Below are 19,832 nucleotides of genomic sequence, written 5' to 3'. Positions count from 1 at the left end.
CGGAATCTCTGTCTGACCATGATATAATCTGACTGAAATCTTCCCGTATCACCCGGCCTTTTCCAAATATACCTCTTCCTCTTGTGATTCTTGAACAGGGTATTCGTAGTTACTAGCTGAAACTTGTTACAGAACTCAATTAATCTTTCTCCTCTCTCATTCCTTGCCCCAAGCCCATATTCTCCTGTAACCTTTTCTTCCACTCCTTCCCCTACAACTGCAGTCCAGTCCTCCATGACTATTAGATTTCCATCCCCCTTTACATACTGCATTGCCCTTTCAATATCCTCATACACTTTCTCTGTCTCTTCATCTTCAACTTGCGACGTCGTCATGTATACCTGAACTATGGTTGTCGGTGTTGGTTTGCTGTCTATTCTGATAAGAACGACCCTGTCACTGAACTGTTCACAGTAACACACTCTCTGCCATACCTTCCTATTCTTAACGAATCCTACTAGTGTTATACCATTTTCTGCTGCTGTTGATGTTACCCTATACTCATCTGACCAGAAATCCTTGACTTCTTTCCACTTTACTTCACTGACCCCTACTATATCTAGTTTGAGCCTTTGCATTTCCCTTTTCACATTTTCTAGTTTCCCTACCACGTTCAAGCTTCTGACATTCCACGCCCCGACTCGTACAACGTTATTCTTGCGTTGATTATTCAATCTTTTTCTCATGGTAACCTCCCCCTTGTCAGTCCCTTCCCGCACATCCAAATGGGGGACTAATCCGGAATCTTTTGGCAATGGAGAGATCATCATTACACTTCTTCAATTACAGGCCGCATTTCCTGTGGATACACGTTACGTGTCTTTAATGCAGTGGCTTCCATTGTCTTCTGCAGCCTCATGCTGTTGATCATTGCTGATTCTTCCGCGTTTAGGGGCAGTCTCCCACCGGTAGGACAAGAGACTGCCCTGAACCTCTGTCCGCTCCTCCGCTCTCCTTGACAAGGCTGTTGGCGGATTGAGGGGTGACTTCTTATGCTGGAAGTCTTCGGCCGCCAATGCTGACTATTCATCAAAATATAAGCAGCGACGGGACTCGAACCAAGGACCGAAAAGGTTTAATTATGTATCAAAGACGCTACCCCTAGACCAAGGGTATCAGATGTTTATCATGTATCGATCACTATATCATCGGAAATTTAAACAATTTTTGCATGAAGTTGATGTAGGATACGGAGACATATTTGCTCATTCCGAATTTCGTTGGTTGAGTGCAGGAAAATATTTAACTCGTTTCTTTGCACTTAGAAATGAAAGTTCCAGGTTTTAGAATAGAGAAGTATAATCGGATACTACGGAATTTGAAAATAAGCTGAAGGATTCACATTCTTAATCGGAATAGTATTTTTGACAGGTTCTAGAAATGTGATTCTTCAATTTCTCCAGGCGTATTTTATGACGAAATAAATCTCGGGTGAACGGCCTGGTATGAGTGTGCATAGGACACCATATTTCGGCAATCGACCACGTTGCCATCATCAGGTGCGCTGACGTACTGACCGACGGTGAGCCGGCGCTAGGTAATATGTGTCCTATGCACACTCATACCAGGCTGTTCACCCGAGATTTACTTCGTCTGGTTCTATAAATGATTTAAATAATTAGAATTTTCGTTCGCAAGGAAAGAAACGCACTATTTGTGATATGTTAATGGATATTGATGGATTGCGGTGAAAACTTACATTGTTTAAATTACAGCTAAACGAGGAAAATTTATATTAATTCCGGAGTTGCTGAGACTCTGTGAATTGAAGCAAGAATACAGGGAACTACAATTTTCAACATTTACTTCTGTATTTGTTGAAGTCTCCAATGACTCTAAGAGCCGTTTTAAAGATTGTAAATGTATAGAGCCGGATATCAATTTCTTCGACAATAAAATTAAAACTACCCTTGAAAGTTCTAGAAGCAATCTTCAAGAAGGAGTTTGCAGGTTACTAAATGCTGTCCAGAACAAAACTAGATGCCAAAATTTTGTAATTATGTCACAAGATCGGTAAGCAAAAATCAGAAACTTTGCTCTTAAAATAAATACATTTTGTGATCAACATACATTTGTGATGGCACATTTTATTCAATGAACTATATGAAACGTGCTTTACGCAATGTAGTGTCCAGTGATTCGTCGTAACATTAGCTTCGTTTCGTTACAATGGAAATTGCGATCGAATCACAGAACTTTTCAAGACCAAGCTAATGATACCTAACCTAAACATTTAAATATCTCATTAATCTAAGTATAAGAGTTTGAGATATACAGCTTAATAAAAATCAGTATTTTAGTCGTGTATGTCTTGAGTTTGAGGGGGAATCACTCACTGGAGGGCAATGGCCCGCGATCCTCGCTTTGCCGGGCCCCATGTAAACTGTGACGTCAGTTTCTTATTTTACAACGCCGACAACCTGGATGTACTCACGTGTATCCACTCATCCACTCCAGGTTGTCGAGCAGGCTCCAGGCAGTGTAGCCGATCACTGGGACGCCGTCATCGTTGATGGATCTTAGGAGGGCGGAGAGGTATCACTGTAAACATTGACAAATCTGCTCGTTTCCACTCTGAATGAAGCAAACATGCATCTTAGAGTCTCAACGCTACGGCACATTATAACAAAAAAAAGTGAGCAAACTGAAAACATGCCTTATCATCCTTCAACACATCCAGCTGGTTAAAGGGTGATTGAGGAACGATGACATGAAAGGAACACTCAGTTTAACCTAGTTCCCAGGAGTGTCGTGTTTCTTCTAAATATTTCTACCGAATCAACATTTACCCTTTCTAGAGCACTTTACACTCCTGGAAATGGAAAAAAGAACACATTGACACCGGTGTGTCAGACCCACCATACTTGCTCCGGACACTGCGAGAGGGCTGTACAAGCAATGATCACACGCACGGCACAGCGGACACACCAGGAGCCGCGGTGTTGGCCGTCGAATGGCGCTACCTGCGCAGCATTTGTGCACCGCCGCCGTCAGTGTCAGCCAGTTTGCCGTGGCATACGGAGCTCCATCGCAGTCTTTAACACTGGTAGCATGCCGCGACAGCGTGGACGTGAACCGTATGTGCAGTTGACGGACTTTGAGCGAGGGCGTATAGTGGGCATGCGGGAGGCCGGGTGGACGTACCGCCGAATTGGTCAACACGTGGGGCGTGAGGTCTCCACAGTACATCGATGTTGTCGCCAGTGGTCGGCGGAAGGTGCACGTGCCCGTCGACCTGGGACCGGACCGCAGCGACGCACGGATGCACGCCAAGACCGTAGGATCCTACGCAGTGCCGTAGGGGACCGCACCGCCACTTCCCAGCAAATTAGGGACACTGTTGCTCCTGGGGTATCGGCGAGGACCATTCGCAACCGTCTCCATGAAGCTGGGCTACGGTCCCGCACACCGTTAGGCCGTCTTCCGCTCACGCCCCAACATCGTGCAGCCCGCCTCCAGTGGTGTCGCGACAGGCGTGAATGGAGGGACGAATGGAGACGTGTCGTCTTCAGCGATGAGAGTCGCTTCTGCCTTGGTGCCAATGACGGTCGTATGCGTGTTTGGCGCCGTGCAGGTGAGCGCCACAATCAGGACTGCATATGACCGAGGCACACAGGGCCAACACCCGGCATCATGGTGTGGGGAGCGATCTCCTACACTGGCCGTACACCACTGGTGATCGTCGAGGGGACACTGAATAGTGCACGGTACATCCAAACCGTCATCGAACCCATCGTTCTACCATTCCTAGACCGGGTAGGGAACTTGCTGTTCCAACAGGACAATGCACGTCCGCATGTATCCCGTGCCACCCAACGTGCTCTAGAAGGTGTAAGTCAACTACCCTGGCCAGCAAGATCTCCGGACCTGTCCCCCATTGAGCATGTTTGGGACTGGATGAAGCGTCGTCTCACGCGGTCTGCACGTCCAGCACGAACGCTGGTCCAGCTGAGGCGCCAGGTGGAAATGGCATGGCAAGCCGTTCCACAGGACTACATCCAGCATCTCTACGATCGTCTCCATGGGAGAATAGCAGCCTGCATTGCTGCGAAAGGTGGATATACACTGTACTAGTGCCGACATTGTGCAGGCTCTGTTGCCTGTGTCTATGTGCCTGTGGTTCTGTCAGTGTGATCATGTGATGTATCTGACCCCAGGAATGTGTCAATAAAGTTTCCCCTTCCTGGGACAATGAATTCACGGTGTTCTTATTTCAATTTCCAGGAGTGTAAATAGCCTTCATCCAATGCTGCTTTCTATGAATCAGTGTGAACTGCATCGCAGAAATACTTGTTGCCCATGTATTACGGCATTTTCACGTTCCGTCACACGTGTAACATGACAATAATGACTGCTTATATACGTCTGTGAGTGTACTATCAAGTCCTATTTTTTCCTTCACGATCTATGAGGGAGTGTAACCTGCTGGGCTGAACATTATAGTTACAGTTCTGTAAAACGTTTTTTGTGAGACATCAGGACATTTAATCTGGTGTTTGCCATTTCTGATTTTTCGCTGTTTCAACTGAACTCTTCCGTAAGAGCCATATGTGCACGTAAGTTTTACACATATTGAGAAAAGTCGCTCCAGAATTCGATACACCGAGCGAGGAGGCGCAGTGGCTAGCACGCTGGACTCGCATTCGGGAGGACGACGGTTCAATCCCGCATTAGGCCATCCTGATGTAGGTTTTCTGTGATTTCCCTTAATCGTTCTAACAAATGCCGGGATGGTTCCTTTGAAAGGGCACGGCCGACTTCCTTCCTCTTCCTTCCCTAAACCGATGAGACCGATGACCTCGCTGTCTGGTCTTCTTCCCCCAAAAACCCAATCCAATCCAGAATTCGATACTGTGATAGAATGGATTTGTTACATATGAAGAACTGCAAAAGAGGAAAAAGATTCCAATAACGCACCTACGTGAAATACACGTTTAGCGACACATACAGGGAAAATGAAAACTGGAAGACTTGTATATTTCGGGTAACCGATAAAAAGACGAACACAATAGCAGACCTCTGGTCAGAATGACCACATCACAATCTTAGAGATGCTAAGAATTTCTTTCTCAGAATGTTCTTGTAGTAGTGAATGGTTGGCTGGCCTTTCTCTTGAACACTTCTGTTTGAGTATAGTATGGAATAGCGTAAAAGTGGCCAACTTTATGTTTGAGGTATTACTTTGTGACAACAGAGCACTCCAGCTTTTTATTGTTAAATATTGTAATTGAAACAGGCACGTTTCACATGGATTATGTTATAGTAAGACATTCGAAACAGTTTGTTAAACTACAAACGATTTGCGGGGTCAGGGATGGACTCTGATGATATTTAACTGATTTGCCGATTAAAATAGTTGAGTAGGGGAATAGGAAGTCAATGAGGTGACATGGGTAAGGTAAAAGAACGAGGGCTGACAGGGGTAAAGAACCCAACAGATGAAGAACGGGTAGCTTACAAAGGTGAAACAGCAAAAGCAGCAGAGGATCACGAAAGGAAAAGATAAGGGCCGGAACAAATGGTTGTTGAGATATTGAATTCAAATGAGAAAATAAAAAAGAAAACAAGACGCAAAAAATGAAGCAGGCAAGAGAGAATTCAGAAGTCTTGAAAATGAGGCTGATTGAAAGTGAAAAATGAAAAGCAGGAATGTTTCGAGATGAAATGTAATTAAATCTGGCGGTACTGAAGAAATCGAATTCGGAAATACGACACTAAATGAGATAAGGTAGTGTTGCTGTTGGCGGAGCAAAACAGATGGACAAAGCAAATAGGTTGTGAAATGTAAACTGACAAAAGCAGGAAAAGCATTTCTCAAAAAGAGAAATTTGGTAATACTGAATATAAATTAAAATGTTGGGAAACCTTATATCAAAGTATCTGATTGGTGTGAAGCTCTGTATGGAATTAAAACCTGCACTATGATCACTTTAGACAAAAAGAGAAGTTTTTGGAAAGTGGTGCTGCAGAATTACATGAGTATATCATATAACTAGTCTTAATGAAGAAACATGTAACTGGGAGACAACGTTTTTGACGAAAGTAACTAGAAGAAGTCATCCGTTGGTTCGACCCATCTTATGGAAATATGATGGAGTGGTTCGTTTCGTAATGGAAGAATGCGGGGCGGGGGTTGGCAGTGTGGGGAAGTGTGGAGGCGGGGGGGGGGGGGGGGGAGGAAGGAGGACGTGATAGATGGAGACAAAAGCTTGACTGCAGCAAGGAAGCTCAAATGGAGATAAGGTGCAATAGTCACGCAGGTTTGGACTGGATAGACAAGCACGGAGAACTGCATCAAACCCGTCTTCGGACTGAAAACGACTACAACAACGTTGAAGATAACCATTTGTTACAGATTTATGAAACCGCTTCTATATTAGCGTATACACAGAGTCGACGAAAGTCACGGGATAGCTATATGCGCAAATACAAATGACAGTAGTATTGCGTACACGAGGTAAAAAAAGGCAGACCATTGGCAGAGCTGTCGTTTGCACTCATGTGATTCGTATGAAAAGATTTCCAATGTGAGTATGGCCGCACGACGAGAATATACACGCTTTCAACACGCAGTCACAGTTGGAGCTAGGGCGCATGGGACATTTCGGAAATCGCTAGGGAATTCAACATTGCAAGATGAACACAGTCAAAAGTGTGCCCTGAATACTACATGGCATTACCTCTCACCACAGACAATGCAGTGGCCGACGGCCGTCACTTTACGCAGAAATTAATATCGGACGTACGATGAACGCATCGGTAACGGCAGTGCGCCAAAATCTGGCGTTAAGGGGCTACGGTAGCAGACGACCGCTGTGGGTGTCTGTCCTAAAAGCACGACATCGGCTGCAGCGCCTCTCCTGGGCCCTAGACGACAGGATAACCGTGGCCTGGTCAGATGGGTACAGCCTTGGCGCAGTGCTAACACCGGTTACCGTCACATCACCGGAGTTAAGCGCTGTCAGGCTGGGCTAGCACCTGGGTGGGTCACCAACCGGTCTGCCGAACGCTGCTGGCAAGCGGGGTGCTTTCAGCCCTTGTGAGGCAAACTGAGGAGCTACTTGATTGAGAAGTCTCGTAAGCTGACATACGGCGGGGTGCTGACCACATGCAACTCCGTATTTGCATGTACTGACCGCTGTGGGCTGAGGATGACACGGCGGCCCGTTGGTACCTTGTGCCTTCACGCCGTGTTCGGGCGAAGTTTAGCTTGGTTTTGGTCGGGTGAGTCCCGATTTCAGTCGGTAACAGCTGATGACAAGGTTCGAGTGTGGCGCTGCCCCACGAAGCCGTGGATCCAGGTTGTCAACAAGACGCTATGCAAGCCGGTGGTGGCTCCGTAATGATATGGCCTGTGTTTACGTGGAACAGATGGGTCACTGCCGGCCGGAGTGGCCGAGCGGTTCTAGGCGCTACAGTCTGGAACCGCGCGACCGCTACGGACATGGATGTGTGTGATGTCCTTACGTTAGTTAGGTTTAAGTAGTTCTAAGTTCTAGGGGACTGATGACCTCAGCAGTTAAGTCCCATAGTCCTCAGAGCCATTTGGACCATTTTTTTAGATGGGTCATTGACGAGCAATGGTTATGTTCGGCGACTTCGAGACCATTTGTAGCCATTCTAGGACTTAGTGTTGCAAAACGACGATGGAATTTTTATGGGTAACAATGCGGCATGTCACTGGCACAAAATTCTTTACAATTGGTTTGAAGTAAGTTTTGAACAGTTCTAGCGAATGATTTGGTCACTCAGAAGGCCCAACACAAATTCCATCAAACACTTATGGGACATAATCGGGAGGTCAGTTCGTGTCCAAAATCCTGCATCTTCGCAATTGTTGTTGTTGTGTTCTTCAGTGCAGAGACTGGTTTGATGGAGCTCTCCATGCTACTCTATCCTGTGCAGGCTTCTTCATCTCCAGGTACCTAATGCAACCTACAACCCTTCTGAATCTGCTTAGTGTATGCATCTCTTGGTCTCCCTCTATGCTTTTTACCCTCCACGCTGCCCTCCAGTACCAAACTGGTTCTCTCTTGATGCCTCACAATATCTCCTATCAACCGATCTCTTCTTCTAGTCAAGTTCTGCCACAAATTCCTCTTCTCCCCAATTCTATTCTGTACCCCCTCATTAGTTACGTCATCTACCCATCTTATCTTCAGCATTCTTCTGTAGCACCACATTTCGAAAGCTTCTATTCTCTTGTTGTCTAAACTATTTATCGCCCATGTATGACTTCCGTACATAGCTACACTCCATACAAATACTTTCAGATCAGACGTACTTACGCTTAAATCTATACTCGATGTTAACAGATTTCTCTTCTTCAGAAACACTTTCCTTGACATTGCTAGTTTACATTTTATAACCTCTCTGCTTCACCATCATCAGTTATTTTGTTCCCCAAATAGCAAAACTCATCTACTACTTTCTCATTTCATAATCTAATTTCCTCTACATCACCTGATTTAATTTTACTTACACTACCCTCGTTTTGCTTTTGTTGATGTTCATCTTATATCCTCCTTCCAAGACACTGTCCATTCCGTTCAACTGCTCTTCTCGGTCCTTCGCTGTCTCTGCCAGAATTACAATGTCATAGGCGAACCTCAAATTTTTATTTCTTCTCCATGGATTTTAATTCCTGCTCCGAATTTTTCTTTTGTTTCCTTTACTGCTTGCTCAATATACAGATTGAAAAGCATTGGGCATAGGTTACAACCTTATCTCACTCCCTTCCCAACCACTGCTTCCCTTTCATGCCCCTCGACTATTCTGCCATCTGGCACATCTACAAATTGTAAATAGTGTTTCGCTTCCTCTATTTTACCCCTGCCACCTTCATAATTTGAAAGACAGTATTCCAGTCAGCATTGTCAGAAGTTTTCTCTAAGTCTACAAATGCTAGAAACGTAGATGTGAATCTTCAGGTTTTCGCGGCGCAAGGACTGCTCCATTAAGTTTCGGGAATGCAGCCGCATAAATTCTGCTTCTTCTTCTAATATTTCGGCTGTATATCTTTCAGCCATCTTCAGAGAGAGCCTCTGAAGATGGCTGAAAGATATACAGCCGAAATATTAGAAGAAGAAGCAGAATTTATGCGGCTGCATTCCCGAAACTTAATAAAGCTAGAAACGTAGGTTTGCCTTTTCTTAATCCATCTTCTTAGATTAGTCGTAGGGTCAGTATAGCCTCGCGTGTTCCAGCATTTCTACGGAATCCAAACTGATCTTCACCAAGGTCGGCTTCTACCAGTTTTTCCATTCTTCTGTAAAGAATTCGTGTTAGTATTCTGCAACCGTGACTTATTATACTTTAGTTCGCTAATTTTCAGACCTGTCAACACCTGCATTCTTCTTGAAGTCTGAGGGTATTTCACCTGTCCCATAAATCTTAGTCACCAGATGGAAGATTTTTGTCATGTCTGGCTCTGCAAAGGCTATCAGTAACTCTAATACAATGTTGTCTAGTCCATTGGGACTTCGATCGACTTAAGGGGCTCGGGAACGCCCTATACTTGCAATGTTAAAATAACGCTTATAAATTACATCTTTCCTCACAAAGTATTTGAGGTAGGAAGTTGAACTTTTTACAGATTATTTATTGGAATATGGGCTACAACTTAACACAGGGATTTTACAAAATTTTAGTTCAGTTATTAAAGATGATTTTTTTTCAGTTGTAATGAAAATTCACAACATTTTTTTGCAATTTTTTATTTATATATTCAAAATAATACAGTTTTTTGGAAAAAGGCTGTGTTAAATTATGCAGAAGGTAGTGTGTAACATTTACTGAAAGTTTGAAACAAATATGTTTGGAAGATCCTTAGAAAACATGTAATTAGTATGAGAAAATAAAAGTTTTGGGAATCGAGCGACAAAGATTGGATTAACTTTTTAGTGCATTCCAGGTCCATAGGATGGATTATCTTCATCCTATGCAAACTCCTCCTCCAGCTTCCTCTTGTTGCTCCTCCTGTTTACTCTTGCTTGTATTTCTAGTCTCTTTACAGCCCTGTCTGCAGCCCAAAGGCGTTCCTTGTCTAAAGCAAGCATCGCTCGTTGTTGTGTTCGTAGATTTTGCTACCATTTTCTTCAGTTGCAGTTACTGCAACACTGTTCCAAAAGGTGGTCATGTATGAACACTTATCACATTTCAGTTGTATTTCACTAGCAAGTCCTACGTGCTTTATTATGGAGAGTTCCAGACCAACTTCACTACAATGAATACATCTTACACAGTTTGAAAAAATTCCTTTGAGAACCGACATATCAAATATTTCATTCACATCCGATTCGCCCATAAAACATTCATAGTTTTCACTCACTGAACCAAGCTTCTTCTGTGAAGTATTTTCTTTCCCACTTTGACTGCTATGGGCAGGTGTACTTGAGAGGTTAGGTTCACTCACTTGGTTATCGTCTTTATTGTTTACAGTAATAACACATACCTTTGGCTTTCCAACATTTCTCCTTTTCTTAAAAGCCTTCAGAGGATTTCTAATAACTTTACTTTTACTCATTATTATACTTCAACAAAACAGAGACTCAAGAAACAGAATTAATTACGAATATTTTCGAGATAACGACAGAGCAAATAAACATGAAACAATCGACAATCACACCAGCGATATATATTGAACCATCACAGGTTAGCCACAATACATACTTTATCTCACATCACTAAAATGTACCTGATGAACACGGACGTTAATAATAACACCATTTGACAGCAGTTTAACAGCGCCACAGTGGGTCACGCCCATGTAGAACACATTTCAAAAAAAATTTAAAAATAGTTGTAGTCTTCGGAATTGAATAAATTATATATGTGTTAAAAGGTAATAGTCTGCAGATTCAGAAAACGCAAAAAAGTGAAAATTGAACTTTTCATGATTGTGAGCCTTTCCGGAGCCCCTTAAGTGTTTCAGTGCTGTCAAATTCTTTACGCAGTGTCTTAGCAATTGTGTATGGCTACACTTGCAGCGTGGCTCTGTATTTCTGCAGGGGACCTCCAACAACTTATCGAGTCCCTGCCACGTCGAGGTGCTGCACTACGCCGGCCAAAGGTAGGGCCGACGTGATATTGCGAGGCGTCCCATGACTTTTGCCATCGCGGAGCAATTTCCATTCCTGAGACGGAAACTCTCCTCTACAGGAATCAGTATGGATCCGAATGAATGCCTCATTTTGTGCAAAAAGCTGTGAACTTCTTTTATGTAGGGAACAAATAGTGAAGGCAAACAGCCCTGACACCAAGATTCTGTCGAATTGAAAAAAAATCTTTGCCGACAGAAAAACGTCGGACTGTAGTACTAAATGAAACCTCGTGCAGTAACGAGCACTTCCGAGAAGAGCCGAACAAAGCCGAGACGGGCGGAGCCTCTCTGCTGCCCGCACGCGACTCTCACATTCGGCTCGCGTGCAGCTTAGCGTGCCGTCGCCGACCCTGGTCTAACAACATCAATTTGTACCAGCAACTACTGGAAGGGCAGCAGTATACTGAAAAGAAGGATCAAGCTGTTTTACAGTCCGTGCTACAGAGAAGAAAGAGAAGGTCAGCTTACCCTGTAGTAGTGGATGCGTGCTGTGTCGTTCAGAACTCCAGGCGGGTCGGACCATCCGTTCTCGGTGATGAAGAACGGATACCCGGGGTATGATTTATGCAGCCAGTTGAGATGCTTACGCAGACCCCACGGTATGTCCTGCAACGAGTTAGAAGCAGCGGAGTTTATATTAGTAACAACAGTCTCCAGAGGGTGTCTGTTAACTCACTAGGTTCGGATACACCATGTATACATACAAATGCACTCTCCGTTTACCACTACGCTATTGCCGAAGTGGTGTCCTTCGAGGGTGGAAGTTGTGGTGAAACATTGAAGAAGCAAACTCTAAAGTATGCTTATAAACAAATACATGATGAGATATTGCCCATTTTAGTAGTCAATACTCAGTGATCTTTCTGTTGATGTTCGTTCTTCATTTCATATTGGTTGTATTTGCCGCTGCACTTTGACGTCTGACGTTGACACCGTTGTCAGACATAGCACTTACAACTGCCCAACATCAACCATTCCGCAAATGCCGTTCCCGTATTACGATGAAATCAGAACAAAGTTTTGATTTCATGGAGTGTGAACAATGTAAATAATGTAAAATTTAAAATTTTCCATTCGAATTAAAAATGTTTACGCAATAATATTTTGTACAGACCGACGTCGTCGTTATAGGCCGCCCTTGTCTCCCCTGGTGACAAACTTTTTTTTATGGAGGATTTTGAGGAAAGGACACTTGAATCAGCGATTCTTGAACTCGCTTTTTTTTGGGGGGGGGGGGGTACTTGGATGATACTTTGAGGGTGAGATCCAACGGAGAAGAGAAGTTGATAGAGTTTCTACATCATCTTAACTTGTCACGAGAACATTAGATTTACTACGGAATTGTACGAAGATGGTTATCTCTCTTTCTTGGAGTTTTTGGTTAGACAGAAGCGTGACGGCTCTTTGAGACATTCTATTTATTGTAAGCCAACTCACCTGATTTGCTCTTACACTCTTCAAGTTGCCATCACCTATCCGAAACTGTGAGTGTGCTTAAAATCCTTGTGCACAGTGCCAATACGCTTGCGGATGTGGATAGTTTGCCTAAAGAGCTTGCATATTTAAAGACATTGTTCAGAGACAACGGATACTCTGCCCGGAAAATTAACAGGGCATTCTCAGCTAAATCCAAGAACAGGGAAGTAGCTAAAGAGGAGGCAGCGTCAGGAAAATCCCTATCTTTTCTTCCCTTCGTTGGAAATACTCGTACTTCCCTCAAAATAACAAGAATCCTTAGTAATTTTCAGGTGAACGTGATTTACTTCCCACCATCTAAGATTTCGCACCTGCTGGGATCAGTGAAGGAAGACTTGTTGTTGCGGATGGCGGGAATTTACAAAATACCTTGCCAGTGGGATATGGCCTATACAGGACAAACAACACGAATAGTGGAAAAACAATGCCCAGAAGCCGCGCGGGATTAGCCGCGGTATGTGTGTTTGTCCTTAGGATAATTTAGGTGAAGTAGTGTGTAAGCTTACGGACTGATGACCTTAGCAGTTAAGTCCCATAAGGTTTCACACAGATTTGGACATTTAGTGCTCAGAAAATAAACGTTGCACTCGCCTTTTGCAACCTAGCAAGTCTGCAGTTGTGGACATTGTATCTCCAACGGAATTTCGATAGAGTAAGACAGACATTAATTTCGGCCATAGCAACATCTTTTTGGGATTCCATTATAAAAGAATCCGTTGAAATACGGAGGGCGAAAAATTTAATAGACCGTGACAGTGGCTATCAGCTGGATAATCCATGGAATCCTGTCATCTCCGAGTTTTCTCCAGACGAAGACGCTAGAGTACTCCGATCTCCACAGGTCGTGGTCTAGTGGCTAGCGTTGTTGCTTCTGAATTTTGCAGTCCCTGGTTCGATTCCCGGCCGGGTTGGGGATTTTCTCTGCCTGGGGACAGGGTGTTTGTGTTGTTCTTATCATTTCATCATCAACATTCGTAACGGTGGCTACTTTGGACTGTGTAAAATTTTGCCCTGCAATATAACTTGAGCTCGAACACCATCGGCTGTAGTAATCTCCAAATCGTCGATAGCCTTGTAAACAGTCATGCGCGAATGTCTCCTAAATCTGTTGTAACGAGGCTGCTCGTCGGATTACACATGTACGCTCTCTGCTATGTGACACGTTGGATTCTCCTGCTGGTAGATTCAATCGTGCCGTGGATAAATAGACTGCGTATAGGGGTGGACGTAGTCCCAAAGGATAAATGCTTACCTGTGTTGATCCGTTGTGCCTTGCATAATGACGAGATGACCCAACCAGACCGTCATGTTGCCTCCTTCTGCTTGTAACCTTGAGAGGTGGCCCGCCTTTATGATGCACACAGTGACTTGCCCCCTCTCATATTTATATCTTACTCTGAGTAATTCGATTTGGGGAAGTATAGCCGGCCAGAGTGGCCGAGCGGTTCTAGGCGCTACAGTCTGCGACTGCTACGGTCGCAGGTTTGAATCCTGCCTCGGGCATGGATGAGTGTGATGTCCTTAGGTTAGTTAGGTTTAAGTAGTTCTAAGTTCTAGGGGACTGATGACCACAGCTGTTAAGTCCCATAGTGCTCAGAGCCATTTGAACCATTTTTTTGGGGAAGTGTAGCCGAGTGTTGTCATTACAAGGCTCGTATTGAGAACTCAGAAGATATGAATACTTTCCTCTCTAATCCCATGCAGCGAAAAGTTCATATTCCTTCACACGCGGACGTCCCAGAGCGGCGCCGACACGCCCACAGGGGCCTGAAGGAGCGGCTGGGGTTAGAGATTCCGTTACTTCGCAGAAACTTAATGAAAACGCTTTCTGACGGGCTACCAGAGAGGCGTGGGAATGACTTGTGTTTTCTGCAAAATCATAACTGTGACTGGCTTGATCAGGGGATAGCTCCGTGATGTAGCAAAATCGGCGCAGAAATTGGCGCCAACTGTCTCCATTGATGGAATACTACTGCTCTGGCTATGGAGTGGAATTGTCCACCGGTTTTCAAGTTGTTCATTGGCACGTTTAACCACGGCCACTGTGGTGGGGTCGGGAATTTTCTGTGTTCGGCTTGTACGGGTGCTCTTGGTGGAGTCGACTCTCGCCTTTCGGTCGGAGTAGGTTACAAGACTGAGCTCTCGCTGCTCTAGACAGCTTGCCTTCCGTTGCCTGTCTAATATACTTTCATTTAATTGTAGCTGTTCGACTTCAACGTAACTTTCCGAGTACACTTGGCATTTGAGCGTTCTGCGTACAAGCGGCCTATGTTGTCCGTCTTGAGCAGTTTTGGCTCAAGATGACTATATCGGAGTTAACTGTGTGACTTCCGCTTGTTAAAATCAATCACTGTACCGTCAGTGATTGTGTGGCGAGTTTTCTTCGTCTCCCTCAGAGGCGCATTTGAATTGCTAGGAAGTCTTTAGTCTGGAACAACCAGACCAGGATAATTTGTTTCGGGCTATACTCGCGGCATTATCAGCAGCAACCAGCCATCGCCTCCGGTACGCCAGATCGTGTCCTTGCAGTTAAGAAGACAGCTTGGTAATGTATGTACGCAGCACCGGAAGATTAGGGAATTTTGCTATGTGACAATCAGAGCTCAGCAGAGCGCGCCTGTTCCCTCTTTTATAACGTGGTTCTGTCTTGGATGTTCAATGTCTGAGTTCTCACTAATATAGCAGCAATTAATGTTGGGTTGGCTGGGTGTTTCTCTTAAGATTTGAGTTGCAAGGAATTGGCTCCACATACCACTTGGTCATAAATGTCACAAGCTGGTTTATGGACAACTTCACCTTCACAGCATTTATTTGAGCATCCAATTTGACGTATTGTAAATGTTTCATGTGTTTTGTTTATTATTTTGAGTTTAGTGAAAGTAAATCAAACTGTTATTTTGAACAGAAGTTTCATTCTGTAGATCGATAGAGCAACCCTTTCATTTCTCACTGCGCTAATGAAACTTTCCTTTATCAAATTGTTTTCTATCAAATTAAATTATTGCAGGTGCCAAACTCTTTTCTACTCCACTTGCAGGGTCGATTACACTCAGTTCGTGTTTCTTCTTAATCCATGTGCAACAGCGAAAGTAGGAGTTAGAGAAGGGGGGGGGGGCTTAGAGCATCATTTCCATATGAAGATTCTAGAAGAATATAGGGTTAAATACACTGCTAGTCCCGGCACCTCGCGCCCTTTCGACTGTTGTTGCATCGTGTTTACTTTCAAACGTCTCACGCTGTACACGCCAGCAGCCATCTGTCCGATGGAGCATAGAACGTGATTCGTCACAAAGGCCCGGTGTCGCGATTCTGTGGACGTATATTTGTGGTATTGGGATGCAAATCAGCCTTCGTTGTCGACGCACAGCAGTCAGCATGGTCGCATGAGCCAGGTGCCTGCTGCGGAGGCCCGTAAGCAGCGATGTTCGCTGAACGGTCGTTGTCATCTGGGCGGCCAGTTGCTCAATAGTTGCATGTATCTTCTCCCGTACACATCTCTGCAACCATCGTTCATCCTCGTCATCTGGGGATATCGCCATTTTACCATGCACGGCATACTTCAACCACGGAAGCACGCGAACAATTTACAAACATAGCTGTTTCGGAAGTGTCTCAACCCATTGGCCACAAGCCAATGATCATGTCCTTTTCGACGTCGGATAAATCGCCCCCTTTCCTCATTACGACGACTGCACTGTTTTCCGAGTCCAACCGACACGCTTCATATACCCTCCACTGCTAGTGCTGCCAACTGCCGTCTATGAGTGCTTATTGAAAGATGACGTCCCACATAGGTGGTGGTCACATTAATTTGACTGGACGCTGTTTCTCCTGTGAGAATATAGGACATCTTTTTTTTTAAATACCTCATATCAAGCAAACTTACCGATATCCAGAAGCTGGTGGGGTATCCCTCGAACATGGAAGTCACGACACCGGAGTCGTAAGTCTTCGAGGGTTCGGAGCCGCTGCTGCCGGACGTCACCAGCGAGGAAGAGTAGTGGTTAATCCCGAAGAAGTCGGCAGTGCCTGTTGAAACGACGGCGGCGTCAGAGAGATCAAATTCAGTCGGCATGTCAAAACTGGCAGCAGAACCAGCTGCTCTCGAGGCTGTCAGGTAAATACTGAAATTATCTCTCTCCTAAACTCCGGTAGGCTATTGAGACGCCGAATTTCGTAGGATATCTGACGATGTTTCTTGCAGAATGGTAATTTATCCTGAAGAAGTGGGCGAGTGGGAAGCGTGGCGGATTTTCGTTCAGAAATTGTAGAGTGAAACACTATCGAGTCAGGTTATTATACTTTCTCGCTGTAGGAATTCATGCAGTCCTCCGTCGGACAAGATCAGTGGAGATTCTTCATTGACACCTCGACAAAGGTGATTCTCCGTGTTCAGCGGTAGCCCCGACGGCTCCCTCCGGGAAGTGCGAGTCGAGAGTGAATGGGAACGCGACCAAATCATTGTGACAGCATATGAGGACATCTTTCTTTTTATTTTTTTGGACATATGCATTGTATAAATTATATTCTCACAACTGTGTAGTAACAAATTACATGGAACAATTTTAACAATTGTTAAGCATTCAATTCGCTATAACCTCAGAAAAATCTTTATATATTATGTTGATCATATTATTTTTAAAAAATCATTAACAACTGTATACTAATAAGACTGTAACACTGAGAAGTCTTTGCTATTATATTCAGAAGCATACGGCTCACCTTACATTTCAAGACGGTGGGTTACTCTGTACTGTTAATGAAATAAATAAATAATAAATAAATCTACATAATACACCCAAAAGCAAGTAACTGGTGTTACTGTTAATATCACATTCCCGTCCCATAAGATTCTAGAGTATTTAGCAAACTGAGGAGTGAGTAATCTACAGCTACCTGTATACTCCGTAAGTCACGTTGCGTGCTTTGTAGTGGAGGGTACTTTGTATACCTTTCTCACTCCCCCGTTTCTTAATGCAGTCGCGAATAGTTCGAGGGAAGAATGAGGCGCTTCAGTCTCGAGCCACGCGACCGCTACGGTCGCAGGTTCGAATGCTGCCTCGGGCATGGATGTGTGTGTGTTGTCCTTAGGCTAGTTAGGTTTAAGTAGTTCTACGTTCTAGGGGACTGATGACCTCAGATATTAAGTACCATAGTGCTCAGAGCCATTTGAACCATTTTTGAAGAATGAGTGCCGGGACTCGTGAGTGTTCGAATCTCTCTAATTTCATCTTCATGGTCTTTTCGCGAGATGTACGTACGAGGAATAAATATATTGACTGACACTTCCAGAAACGCAACATTAACAGCAAAGTACAGCATTGTGCAGAAGGTCTCTCTTGCAGCATCTGAGCATCTATGTGACGCTTACGCGCTTATGAAATGAATCTTCAACGAAATCTACCTCTACATCTACATGGATACTCTGGAAATCACATTTAAGTGTCTGGCAGAGGGTTCATCGAACCACCTTCACAATTCTCTATTATTCCAATCTCGTATTGCGCGCGGAAAGAATGAACACCTATATCTTTCCTTACGACCTCTGATTTTTCTTATTTTATCATGGTGATTGTTTCTACTTATGTTAGTCGGCGTGTAACAAAACAATTTCGCATTCGGAGCAGAAAGTTGGTGATTGGAATTACGTGAGAAGATTGCTCCGCAACGAAAAACGCCCTTGTTTTAATGATGTCCATCCCAAATCCTGTATAATTTCAGTGACACTCTCTCCCCTATTTCACGATAATACAAAACCTGCTACCCTTCTTTGAACTTTTTCGATGTACTCCGTCAATCCTATCTGCTGAGGATCCCACACCGCGCAGCAGTATTCCAAAAGAGGACGGACAAGCGTAGTGAGAGCATTCTCCTTAATAGGTCTGTTACATTTTTTAAGTGTCCTGCCAATAAAACGCAGTCTTCGGTTAGCCTTCCCACAACATTTTCTATGCGTGCCTTCCAATTTAAGCTGTTCATAATTGTAATTCCTAGGTATTTAGTTGAATTTACGGCCTTCATATTTGACTCATTTATCGTGTAACAGAAGTTTAACGGATTCCTTTTAGCACTCATGTCGATGACCTCACACATTTCGTTAGGGTTAATTGCCAATTTTCGCACCATACGGATATCTTTTCTAAATCGTTTTGCTATCTGTTTTGATCTTCTGATAACTTTACTGGTCTATAAACGACAGCGTCATGTGCAAATAACTTAAGACTGTCTCCCAAATCGTTTATGTAGACAAAGAAAAGCAAAGGGCTTGAAACACAAACTTGGGAAACGCTAGAAATCCCTTCTGTTTTACTCGATGACTTTCCGTCAGTTACTACGAACTATTACCACTCTGTCAGGAAATTACGAATCCAGTCATGTAACTGACACGATATTCCGTAAGCACGCAATTTCACTACAAGCCGTTTGTGTGGTACAGTGTCAAAAGCCTTCCGGAAATCCAGGAAAACGGAATCAATTTGAAATGCCTTGTCAATAGCCTGAACGCTTCAGGTGAATAAAGTGCTAGTTGCGTCCCAAAAGAACGATGTTTTCCAAACCAGTGTTGACTGTGTGTCACTAGAACGTTTTCTTAGAGGTAATTCATAATGTTAGAACACAATATATGTTCCAAAATCCTGCTGCATATCGACGTTAATGGTATGGGCCTGTAATTTAGTGGATTATTCCTTCTACCTTTCTTGAATATTAGGATGACCTGTGCAACTTTCCAGTCTTTGGGTATGGATCTTTCGTCGAGCCAGCGGTTGTAAATGATTGTTAATATGGAGCTATTGCATCAGCATACTTTGAAAGGAACCTAACTGGTTTACGGTCTGGACCAGAATATTTGCCTTTATTGATTTAAGTTGATTCACTACTCCGAGGATATTTACTTCTGCGTTACTCATGTTGGCAACTGTTCTTGATTCGAATTCTGGAATATTTCCTTCGTCTTCTTTTGTGAAGGCATTTCGGAAGGCTGTGCTTAGTAATTCTGCTTTGGCAGCACTGTCTTCGATAGTATCTCCATTCCTACTTTTTTTATTTACCTTATTTCCTCCATAAATTCTATGTGGTATGGATCCTGTACTGACTAGCAGTATTCGTTGGTCGGTTTTGTGAGCTACCTCCTCTGTTGATGGACTACATGTCCTGATGATTCTTTCAATGAATCTCGGTCTAGCATCTGCGTTTCTTTCGGTCAGTTTTATGTGACCGTTCCTCTTCAAATCGCTCTTGGCGCGCTCAGAGTCCG

The 19,832-nt window shown here is 43.9% G+C and overlaps 1 protein-coding gene and 1 long non-coding RNA gene across 2 annotated transcripts in view; both read right to left on the bottom strand.

Annotated features, from left to right (window-relative positions):
• Window positions 1–11,696, bottom strand: part of LOC126412259 (uncharacterized) — a 33,255-nt gene extending 21,559 nt beyond the window's left edge. The window contains exons 1-2 of the long non-coding RNA XR_007575264.1: window positions 11,570–11,696; window positions 2,435–2,541 (exon numbers count right to left, since the gene is read on the bottom strand). This is a non-coding gene — a long non-coding RNA (uncharacterized LOC126412259). The remainder of the gene's footprint in view (window positions 1–2,434; window positions 2,542–11,569) is intronic.
• A 4,682-nt stretch (window positions 11,697–16,378) lies between these two features.
• The window catches only part of LOC126412572 (myrosinase 1-like), a 199,498-nt gene continuing 196,044 nt past the window's right edge, over window positions 16,379–19,832 (bottom strand). Inside the window, exons 18-19 of the mRNA XM_050082217.1 lie at window positions 16,464–16,606; window positions 16,379–16,408 (exon numbers count right to left, since the gene is read on the bottom strand). Of these exons, the coding sequence (XP_049938174.1) occupies window positions 16,379–16,408; window positions 16,464–16,606 (173 nt within the window). The remainder of the gene's footprint in view (window positions 16,409–16,463; window positions 16,607–19,832) is intronic.

This window comes from Schistocerca serialis, chromosome 7 (genome assembly GCF_023864345.2).
Source record: "Schistocerca serialis cubense isolate TAMUIC-IGC-003099 chromosome 7, iqSchSeri2.2, whole genome shotgun sequence".
Classification (NCBI taxonomy): Eukaryota; Metazoa; Arthropoda; class Insecta; order Orthoptera; family Acrididae; genus Schistocerca; species Schistocerca serialis.
This window is presented reverse-complemented; position numbering and strand designations above follow the sequence as displayed.